The 12,042-nt window shown below is 39.6% G+C and overlaps 1 protein-coding gene across 2 annotated transcripts in view; it reads right to left on the reverse strand.

Annotated features, from left to right (window-relative positions):
• The window catches only part of DCAF1 (DDB1 and CUL4 associated factor 1), a 50,969-nt gene that overhangs the window by 2,616 nt on the left and 36,311 nt on the right, over nucleotides 1–12,042 (reverse strand). For both annotated transcript variants that reach the window (XM_065845807.2, XM_065845808.2), the window contains exon 23: nucleotides 2,042–2,297. In XM_065845807.2, the coding sequence (XP_065701879.1) occupies nucleotides 2,042–2,297 (256 nt within the window). The remainder of the gene's footprint in view (nucleotides 1–2,041; nucleotides 2,298–12,042) is intronic.

Raw genomic sequence — 12,042 nt, forward strand, 5'->3', positions numbered from 1 at the left:
GAGAATTCCATCTCTTTCTTCCAGCCTACATCACACGTTCATTTCAAAAAGGTCACCCCACTGGCCCATGAGCAAGGTCTTGAAAGATCTGCACAATGCATAAGCTATGTTGGATAACACAGACAGAACTACCTCACTCAAGGTGGTGACAAAGCAGAAGACAAATTTATATTTAAAAGGTTCTCCATGGATTATTCCTGGAAAGGAAATAAAATCTCTTCTAAAGCAAGAGGAACTAAAGCCACTCACTCCCCTATTTCAACTGTTCTTTGAATTATTTTGAAGCACTCCCACTCTATGTTCTGGAGGTTCATCCAAAACACAGTGAGGGTCTGCAGTAGGAAGCAGTCTAAATACACCACCACGCCTGAGATATGTACTTTAAAACAGTGTCAGTGCATGTACAACTTTTAATTCTGGAACACAGCATAAGCAAAGAAGAGGGAAATTCTAATTGTTCTTGCTGGGTGAGTAGCAAAAGCAAACCAGATGAGGCTGAAGTCACAGAGAAGCTGCAGAACCCCGCTCATCAAACCCTGTGCAAGGACCACCCATATGTCAGCCTGGCAGAGCTGCAGCTCCACAGCAACACCAGATGCAAGTTTTGATCAAGTGGTTCAATCCATAAACAATTACAGAGACATGGCCATTTCATTACACCTAGTGGTCTGCAGAGCACAATGGAATGTCAAGTAGCACCTAGTTTTGTTACAGGAATAGTTATTGAAATGGCCGGAACTTCCCCTCCATCTTGCCCCTTGGACAATCCAAGTTACAGCACCCTGCATGCTCTCCTTCCCTCAGGAAACAGAAGTGGAGTTGTGTCAAGAAGGTCCTGCCAGCTACCGAGACAGGCAGAAATTATCCACGATACCAAAATGTTGAACTGCAATATACTATTAATGAATCCAAGTGTCCTACATGGTCCTGCATTGTATACCTACTACCTTCAAGAGAACAGCAGACTAATCCCACACAATACTGATGTGGCCACATCCTTAAAAACAACTGAGCTACATTCTAATGGAAAAGAGGGACATGAATGAGTCTGCCAGCCACAGCACTGCCAAAACAGAGGCTGGCATGCTTAATCCTCCAGTGCATTGGCAGAGAAGATTGATTTCCATCTCAGCTCTCACATTTATCTCCTATCACTTCAGGACTTCAAACACCTTGCACACTGTAATTTCTTACCCTTACCAGCCTTCTAACTTAAGGTAACTACGTTATCCCCATTTTACAGCTTGGAAATTAAAAAAGAACTAAGTGGCCTGACTATGCATACTCAAAAATTGTGCTGCAAAAAAGGGAACAGAATCTGGTGTCATAAATCCCAAGCCGGATGCTATCCTACTCACTTTCTCCTTCTCATGAAGCCTTTTTCCAAATTGAATCACTACATAACAAGTTCAGAACTTACTTTCTTATACACATACACACACACACACTTTATTAACCTTTCAAATCTCTGTGTCTGTGGAATGCCAGAAAAAGAGAACAATTTAAATTTTATCCCAGAAGTTACATCAGCTTCAGAATAGTCTGGAAAAGGAAGTGAAGTCAGAAATGCCACATCGGTTTTGCAGTTTAAGCAATTGCAAAAGAGAAAGAATAGCATCAAGGACCAAAACCACTTTTCTGTCCTTACAGGTACAAATAAGGCAGGGAAGACAGGTGAGGTAACAAGACACGTGAGGTTCAAGAACAAAGTGCAGGACAGACAAGCAATCAGACAAGGTTTCTTCACATGGAATTTCTTGGCCTGCCTTTAAGTTCTCACACACACACACCTGGGAGCACTTGAAGAAAGGAAATGCCTTCCTTTCCAGAACTCTCAGTTGTTCTCTCAGATAAAAGCTGGTTTTACCAATAATTACTTTGAAAGGCCACAGGTGAACACACATGATAATCTGTGCCTTTCATACCAGAGAGTGGAAAGCCAGCTAAATCATTTCAGGGAAGAATTAGATGTGGCATATTTGTCAGGACATTAAACAGAGAACAAGGTCACCTGTGGTCACCAAGCTGGGTGCACACTTACTGTCTCCAAGAATCAGCTCAACTTCCTCATCAGCATCAGAATCTTCATCTTCACCCTCATCTCCCTCTTCCAGGAGGTTGGCAAGCTCCTCATCATCGGAGGGAGAAAAGTCGTTTTCTCCATCCTCACCAGCATTCTCATTGTTCTCATCCTCCTCCAGCTCAGCCTCCAGCAGCTGGTCTGTATCTAGTTCATCAAGGTCATCTGTATCATCATCATCTTCATCATCATCTTCTTCTTCTTGCTCTTCTTCCTCCTATAAAGACAGCAAAAACAGTCCATTGCAGACATTAAAATAAATGTAAAATGGAATAAAAATTGAAGAAAACAAACCTACTGTTTTCACTTTTCCCCATATCCAGAGATAACACATTATAAACAGTTTCCCATCACCCATTTAAACACCTTCTCACCACAACTACAGATCATGGCACACGTTAGATCATTTGCAGGACTGCAAAGTCTTATCTGCAAAATGCTGGTGCAACACAGGTACCATTGCCTCAAGCTCCTCTCCAGTACTGGCCACCACCATGAGTCACCACAATGCACTTCAGAGGGACATGCAATCAGATCTGTTAATTCACAGCTTTGTTGCTAGTCTTGTACAAACTGCTTTAGTTTCAACTGGACCAAAACCTCTACTTTGCATCAAACAGCATGCAGCATGGATGTTCAGTCTCTTAGTCACTCCCAACTTAGATGAGATGTAAAATGTAGGCAAAGACACTACTAGCCTCAACTGATCCCCCTGAATCACTCAGCTTCAGATGATGGAACTGTTTAAAGCAGATCAGAAGTCTCGTCTTTGGCATTTACCTGTGGATCAAGATCTTTCTCTATCAAACCATAAGAATTTGCATTCAATAGAGGAACTGAATTTCTCATTGTACAAATAAAATATAGAAATTCGTATCTAGCAGATAAAACTGAGTGGGAAGAAGCTGTTACAGTCCTATCGTTCTTCCAGACAAATGAGCAGCCAAGAAGTGCCATCACAAGGCAAAGTCTGGGAGGTCTCCAGGACTCAAAGCAAGGGTTCCATATACCTGCACAACTGTCAGTCACACCCTTTTTCTCTAGCAGAACGCTCTCATGCGGCAGGAAGGCAACTCTCAAGTCATTCAGTTTAATTGCCTCTTTGTTTTGGGAGGGAACACATTTTGCAAACTTATGAAATGGTTAAGATACATATTTAACAACCCACTTGAAGGGTTAGTTTGATCCTCCTCACCACACACACAATGTGTTGTTTAGGTTTAAAACAGGGGTGTCAATCTCAGTCCTAAAATGACATTTGGCCCTTTGAAGGCAACCATGAAGCTGATGTGGCCCCTGATGAAAATGAGTTTGACACCTCTAGTCTAAAAGGACAAAGAAAATCGACATTACTGTCATCTTCCCAACCTAATTTTTTTCAGTCAGTGTTATTAAAAAAACCCACGTAAATCCAACATCTGCCATAGGCAAAAGAAATAAGGAATACCAAAAAGCTTGGGCAAATGTTATTGTTTCTTCACTTGCAAAAGGCAGACTAGTTTCCTCTACTGGCCAGAAGTGCTATGTTATTTAAACAGAGCATACAGTATAAAAACATTGGTTTGCTACATACAGTTTTTCTTCTGAAAGAGCTTATATGAAGTATAAAATGAAAACAACCTGTATTAAAGCCTATGCCTGTTTCAGGCAATTACAAACTTTACTTTCAGACAATGAGTCCTCAAATAAACGTACAGTGCTTTCTGCATTGTATACAGACTGGCAGAGGAAACATCTTACTTGCAGTTCACAGTTTTAAACTGCAGTACCATACTAAGAAAAAGTTTCCATAAAATATACTGAATGGAGCACAAAGGCTTTTGCCTTAACAACTTTTACTTTTGTTCTATGCAGTATCTGCAGAGAGACCAGTGTCTTAAACGTTATTGTTCCATTCAGAACTGAAAAACTGGTTAAAAGCTGAAAAGGCAGGAAAGTTTATTTTCCTTTTTTAGTCTCTAAGAAGCTCTGAAGCTGGAAAGGAGGTGACCAATTTATTTAAAAAGCTGTGAAAAATTAAGCCAAGTTTTTCAGTGTCTGAAGACAGAGGCACAACTGTAGACATTAGGAAAAAAGTGTATTGTCTACAAGATTCATTTAGAGTCCAAGTAGTTGAAACCTAAAGGATTTTGAAATTAGTTAGGTACCCTCTTAGTTGCTGCATCTGAGGAATTTCTGAAGGCATTTTTTCCTACATATCTAGCACACAGTTACTTAAAAGAAAATGCCCAAACTACTGAATTTGATTAAGTTTCACATTTAATGTATTTATTGGAATTTGAAATACTATTGAATCAACATTTTCATTTAAGCTTAAGGCAAGGCACATATAGCAATATCATCCTTTAAATATAGGATGAAATATAGCTGTATAAAGCTAAATATTTCTTCTGGCTGACAAGTGCCAAAGTACACAGAAAGGGTGCAAATTAACTTAGCTGCAAATTAACTTTGAGGGATTATACCAACCAGTGAGGAAAAAGTCCTTTGTGAAAATACAAATGGCAACAGAAGATGAGAGAACTGAAATCAATTATTCACCTTTCAAGTTTAAATTATTTAATCTGAAGTAGGTGATTAAAATCAGGCCACACATCTAAAAAACACCTAAGGACAGTAAGATGAGGTCTAAACTAAACCTCTCTTTGGTAAACCAGAAAATAGTGTGAAAACCATACCACAAGAAGTCATATGTGCATGTGACAGAGAGAGCTGAACGAGTGATCCAGAATGCAGGTCAAGAGTGAAAACCCTGCACCTTGTCATGTTTTAAAGAACGCAAACAGGAGCCTGGAAAACATGGCGTGTCTGCTAAGTAGCAGGCAAGTTAATTCTGCGTGAGCTTCTGAGCGATCTCCAAGCACAAATCTCTGCAGGCACACTGCAATACGCCAGCCTAGAAATACTAGGCTTGCGTGTATGTGGTGGCATCTCTGTTAGGAATGCACAGGGAGATTCTGCATCCAAAAACAGTCTGTGGGACATAAAGCTGAGAAAGACTCTACCTGGTCTTTCCTCAGACCCTCATGTGTAAGTGATACCCAAACTGCTAATGGATATCGAGGCTGTATCCTCATGAGATCCCCCAACTGCCTCACGTGAGGGATCCCTAACAGATAAAACTGGCATGCCTTCCCCAGGCACTCATGTGAGCAGACTGAGTGAAAGCAGTGACAAAAATCTTCTGCAATGTCACAAGAGAAGACAGGTAGAACATTTATTCTAAACTGTATCTGGATTTGTGAAGGAAAAGATTGCCAAAATAAGTTCCTACTCATCAGTAGTTCCCAAGAGCTTGGGCAATGACAGAGGTGCTGCTGCGAAAAAAGACCCCGCATGCACCTCTGTGCAAAACAGGCCTGGATATGTGGTTGTCTTCCTCACTGGAGTAAGCAGATCCACAGAACCCATGGACCAGCACACTCCATGTGACTTAAACAACATCAAGGAACTGGTTTAGCCATCGCTAACTCCTTTAGATGCCTAAAGATATTCTTCTATTTGGGTTGTTTTCTGTAAAACCTGCTTAGATCAGAACTAGAATTGTTCATGGAGTGCTCACATTCCTCCTCTGCTGCCTTGGAGAACATTCTCCTCCCTCTCCAACAGAAGCCACTTCCCAGCTGCCAGTTTTCTTTACAGAAGGCACGAGGGCAGTATTTTAGAATCACAAGCTGACTGTCTCATTACCTTATCCCTGTAAAACATTTTACCTCGCTGTCAGCACTATGACTCACTGCCTGACACCTGCTGTTATCACAACACAGCCCAACCAAACCCCCTCTTCCCATTAACTCATGTAAGTGTACAGACCACCCCAACCTGAGGCTATGATGGAGGGAAAAAAAAAAAAAAAAAAAAAAATCAAATACCCCTTTTAAAGAGAGTAGGTAACACTCAGAAGGACACGATAGAGACCAGCTTCTTAATAAAGGATATCACGCTGCTACCCATTTTACTTACACAGTGATTCAGGTATATGAATTGCTTATTGATACCTAAATTTAGGGTTACCTTAAGGGAGCTTTATCTTGGCAGATGCCAAGAGTAGAACACTATAAAGCAGAATACCCACTGACGCCTAATGACACTCAAATTTGTAATTACATATTATATACGTATGTATTAATGTTATTATATATTATAGTGAATACGAATACTAGAGGTTTTCTGTGTTATCTTCACAATACTGTAGCAGTGTTACTTTTCTTCATCTCCAGCATACACAGATGACACCACATAACAGCTGCAATGCTGTATCAACATACCTGGATGGTCAACTCTTTCTGCTTTTCAAAAACACAGTATCACAATCATAATAAAATAATTTTAATCTAGGCAACACCTACCCTGTTTCATACCCAAAATGGCTTCCTGGTCCCCCTTCTCTGCATCAATACTTACGGTGCTGACTTCACCCCAGTTAAAGCAAAAAGACTGCAAAAATAAGGCAATGAACGAATACAAATCTGGAAAATTAAAGTGAACAAGAGAACAAGACAAAACCCTGGTTATAATTACAAGGACAGAGCAAAGAGGGAGGCTGCAGCTTCGGTGTGGAAAAGCTACCCACAGATCTAAGCAGGATGTCCACACAAGGACAGGCCGCAGTTTAACTCAGGAATTGTTTGACTCTACTAAAGAGTTAATTTGACTCAACTAATAAAGAGTAGCTTAGGCTAAAAAAGGCCATTTATACAAAAGGTTTGTACCAGTTCAACTCAAAAAGCCTTAAGAATGTAGGCCAGTAATATAAAACAGCAAAAGTCAGCAAAAAACTAAACATCCCCCAAAGGAATGGCATATGCAGGGGTGGCAGCACTGTAACAAATAAAGGCTGGACATAATTCTTCATGTTGCCAGTATTTACAGCCCATTCAGAGCTTAGAAAATACCCTTTCCTCTTGTTCAAGTGTTATGTATTTTCTTCCATATTATTCTTAGATACAAGTTTGCACACACTTCATAAGACTTTCATCATCATAATCGACTTTCTCCCTGTTTCCCTTTACCCATTCATCTTGCACATAAGAAATTGGCAAAATTTGTCTTTTTGGTTAGTATGTGTTATTGACATTTAACATATTCACCAGTGTTCGTCTCTCAAAAAAACATTCAAAAGCTCAGGAATTCCCGTCTTTCATTTATTCAAACTCCGATGAAAAATATATGTTAACTAGACAGAACTTTGATTTTTTTTTTTTTTTTAATTTTAATATATTTCTGCACTGTATTTTAACATTAAATCAGCGCATGTACAAAAGTCCTTTCAGGAAGTAGGGCTTACAACACTGCAGATCTGCAGTATATAAAAATACACCAGCTTGCTCTATAAAAAGTCTTAAGACTCCTTATAAAGTTTTCTTACATTTCTTGAATCCAAAAAATTTTTATGGCCAGATGAACAGAATTTGAGACTTCTCAACTGCAGATTACATAATCTCTCAAAGTTACACTGGGCTGGCTGTTATATGATCCCACGGGTCTTTTTCAATTGCTGATATTAGGTTTGGAAACCGTAACTCAGTTTTGAGATTTACAGGTCACTGATTTTTTGCTTATTTGACATGGTTTCAGCTGTTACAAAAAGCTTGATCTAACACCATTAACTGTTTCTTCCTCTACTAGGAGTTGGTTCACAGTCCAAACCAAGTATTTACATCAACAGTTCTCTGCTGCTCGATGAACTGTTCAGCTCCTTCATCTCCTGGCTGCTCCTGCCCAGCCCCACGCTCACCTCCTGTCATTGCCTCCAAGCAAACACCTCTCACCTGCAGGTGCTTTCCAGCAACAGTTCTTTCCTCTGGAAACACAATCGCTATTGCACCTCTCAGTCTGAATCACGCTATAGGATACTACTCTATTATTACTCTAACTATTCCTACTTCCATCTATATGGCTGCCTCTTCTCTACCTGCAAAACAGTTAATCAAACGTCAGTGAAGTTTTCCCCATTTTTAAAAATCTTTCAGCTCATATTTAATTCACTTCTGACTATCTGTAGCTAAGCTGAACCTGCTGGTAAGCATCCGCTTCTCGAAATCGTTTATTTTCTTTAGTGTTTGGGGGTTTTTCTTGGTAAGTAAATTCAGGTTTCCTACAATATCATTCTTTTGGGCAATTTATTTGCTTTTGCAAGAAACCACCTACAAGTTTACTTCTCCCTTTCTTTTACATCCTGCCTCAAGTTTCTCCTAAAGAAAACCAAACACACTTTTAATAATCTGCTCTCTTCCAAATTAACAGTATTATTTTAATTACTACCTATTTCAAGCATGAGAAGGGGCTTTGCTTTCATAAAAAAGAACATTCAATCATTGTTCAAATACACATTCACTGAAAAACTCACGCCAGAGGAACAAATCTCTCCTTGTTTTAGTGATTTATATTTCTCCACAGACAATCCCCTTGTCGTATCTTCTGACAATTGTTCTCTTTGCTTCCAAAGCATCTGTGTAGCATATTGGAACTTTCTAATCCTTTGCTACGCAATTCTCAGGAGTGACAATGTCTGTTTTTCAGCCACTTGAAGAGTTTCTATTCAACTCCTCCACCACCCAATTCTTAACACTCCCTAAACACTTGGCAGCGGTAAAAGCTTAAATATAGCCAACAGTCCTTCTAGGGGGTCAAGTACGTAAGGAATTTCACATCCCAGATTACCTAGACCCCATCTTTCCCCTCAGCTAGCAAGACCAAACTCATTTCCTATTATCATACCATTAAATTAATTCTAAGTATTCACCTCCTTCACACTACAGGGCTGCACCTACTTTTACATTCTTGGCTACTTCAGTGTTAGAAGTTCTACTTCTTCACAGCTATTAATGAGGTCACAGAGCTAAAAACTCAGAAGCCTGGGAATGCGCAGAAGTTACTATATGTAACAAGCAAGGAATCTTACCATAGGCTTCTACGCAGATGTAGGTATGTGCAGATTTAATACAGGAAACAGCACACAGCACACAGTATGTCACAGAGGCAAAACATGGAGTGAAGAAATAAAAAAGCAGTTATTCTCTTCGTCTATGTAAGTAGGTCTAACTTGTCTAACAATGACTACTTACCTGTGATGAATGAGAAAAGCATCCATGACACGGATAAACAAAACCTTAAAAGTAACCGGGCCTCTGTTGGATTGGTGTGTTCAATTGGGACTCTTTTGATCAATACTCCGGTTTTGCCTATGAAATGTTTTCATTGTAACATGACTGCATGTACCTGATGATAATCAGTTTAACTCTAGAGTCACTGTAATCTCTTTGAGGCATGTGCAAGTCATAATTTCACAGTTAAATATATTCCCTAGTGCTAGTGATAAATATGTTCTATTGTGACTACAACATTGTCTGTGCTGTAGGGCTCAGAAATTATATAAGGAGTCCAGAACTAGGTGCCATTTCTGAATCTGCTTCTCTTCCTTCCTCTCACTGATCTCACAATTCCCACTCACAAAAATAAGCCTATTGACTTAATTTCACAGCAAAACCCAATCATGTGTAAAGGAATTCCAAAATTTGACAGGTAAATGGACAAGAATCTGCCCATTTATTTTCTCAAGCTTCTGACTGACATTTCTCATCACAGATAAGGCAGTTTTTATTTTCTTGAATCCCAATTACTCTGGGAATTCTAGAAAGATATGTTAGGTGAGAGGAAGTCAGCCTTTGATTTCTGCCGCTGAACAGGAAGAATATGCTTTTATCTCTGCTGAAGCTGGTTTTCTCTACAATACTAGATCTAGCCTTCTGAAAACTCACACTACTTTTCCCTTTCCAAGAATTTCCTCTGTTGTCACTAGCTGTGAAACTAGATTGTGAACTAGCAGAAGAGGAGTTTGCTGCTATCTAAAAATGTATTAAGAAGTACAGGTACTGGGAAAACTTTTTTTTTTATGTGTCTGTTTTGGAGATGCCTGTTCAAAGGATGTCTTATGTAAAGAGGTCTTTGATGGAAACCACTCTTTACTTAACCTCCTTTGGTGAAACTAAGTCCACAGATTCCTATTAAGGTGTGCAGCAAACATACGTAAGTTATCAGTTGAGACATTTGTCTGAAAATGCTTGTTCCCAGTTATTATCCTATAAATCATTTCATCTCAAGCAAGATTTCGAAATAAACCATATCTTCAAATGTTACAGAAACAGCTCCTGAAAACCTAAGGGCCCCTGATGACATAAATCATTCTAGGTAGCTTGCAATGACAAAGCACCACCATGGTCTGATGGTTCTCAAATACATGTCCCAATATAGACTAAGGTTTGCAGGTTTTTTTCCCCAGCAAACAAGCATAAGCATGAAAACAAACCTGTATCAAACCAACAGCAATAAAGATGCAGTGGAATTGCTGTTGCACGCAGATAGGGGGAGAATCCTAAAATAAAAGTAGAAACTGGGATCACACAGATCCCACAGAAAGCTGAGGAAAAACATTCTCCATCCTGGCTAAACCACATGTTAGAATAGTGGTTGTCTTTTGAGTCTTTACTGCCTTATCTCCAAAGCTTTCATTTTGCATCACCTAGAATTTTCTAAACCAATGCAAAAAGACAAATTACACACCTACCATCACCATTTGGATAGCCCAGAAGCACTGCAGGATAATTAACAGTTCTTCAGTTCTGGCAAAAGAAGTAGAACACACTTTATAGGACAGGGACAGCTAGGTGTGGCAAACTGCTGCTGAAGCCATAAATCTCTCTGAACAGGAGAATAATGGAGAATACTACTTGAGCCTCACAATGCAACGTCATCCACATCATGTACCACAGAGAGAAACATAGGCCTTAAAGAACTAATAAGGAAAGAAAAACCAAAATAAAGAGATAAAAATGTACAGACTGAAAATCCTGTAACCCACTCAGTAGATCAAGTCTTCCAGACTTAAGTTTCACAGTTTTCAGTCTACTCTGTGGTCAGACAAGTCCCTTGGTTATAGCTTTTCTGATAATTTAGTATTTCTGAAGTCTCCTTTTCTAGCCTGTAGCAACTGCCACGTGCCATTTCTAGACCAGATCAGCACGTTCACCTTCCTTTGCATCTTTTCACCTGAAATTCCTTGTCTGCCTCATTACAGAAGACAGTAGATTACCAAGTGAATCAGGGGATACTAATCAGCCAAAAAAAAGGAAATAAGTAAGAACTAAGCAAGGTAACAACCAAAGATGGTCCAGTATCTGTACTAGTAGCTCAGATACCCATCTTATTTTTGCCAAGTCTAACTCTGAAAGAGTATCAAAGCAATGGCAAATATAGGAGGAAGAGGAGGACGATCTTGCTGCAAACTGAAGAATAGGGAGCTCTGCCTACTTCCCCATAAGCTGAACATAGTCTTGCAAATACCTGTGAGACTGTTGGTCACTGAAGGACCTGTTTAGACACTTACCTGACAGTGAAATAATACACAAAACTCATTAAAGCTGAAGGCAGAAAGACTAATATTTTTGGAGTAAAATTTGCAACCAAAAAAGCTCACAAACCAGTTCTTGCTAAGTGTGTTTCATCTTCACTTCCCTCAGTTACCGTAGTAAGTACGGCCTACAGAGTATCGGTATCCATTTAGCATTTGTTCTGTTTAACGAGGCTGGACACCCCTGGATCAGTGGCTGTAATCTGGAAAAGGCAGCTTGCCAGAGATCTCATACAAAAGGCTGGTGCAACAGCCAAGGCAGAACCCCGCTACCGTGGCACTATTCTCAAGTATTCCAAACAAAACCAACATTTACTGCAGCAGGACCATAGACGAGCCAGCTACATCAGCCTGGTCATTTAACTGGAGGGTAATTTATGTAACAGATCAGTTGATTTTATAGGGTTTGGTTTGAGAAAAGGGGGGTATTGTAGTTGTTTTGTTTCTTTGCTTAAATGAGAGAAGGAATTGAAAGATCTCTGTAGGCCAAATAACTCTGCCAGGCTCATTTCACAGACTCCTAGTCTTTTGCTTTTCAAAAATCTGTCACAGA

This window comes from Patagioenas fasciata, chromosome 10, assembly GCF_037038585.1.
Source record: "Patagioenas fasciata isolate bPatFas1 chromosome 10, bPatFas1.hap1, whole genome shotgun sequence".
Taxonomy (NCBI): Eukaryota; Metazoa; Chordata; class Aves; order Columbiformes; family Columbidae; genus Patagioenas; species Patagioenas fasciata.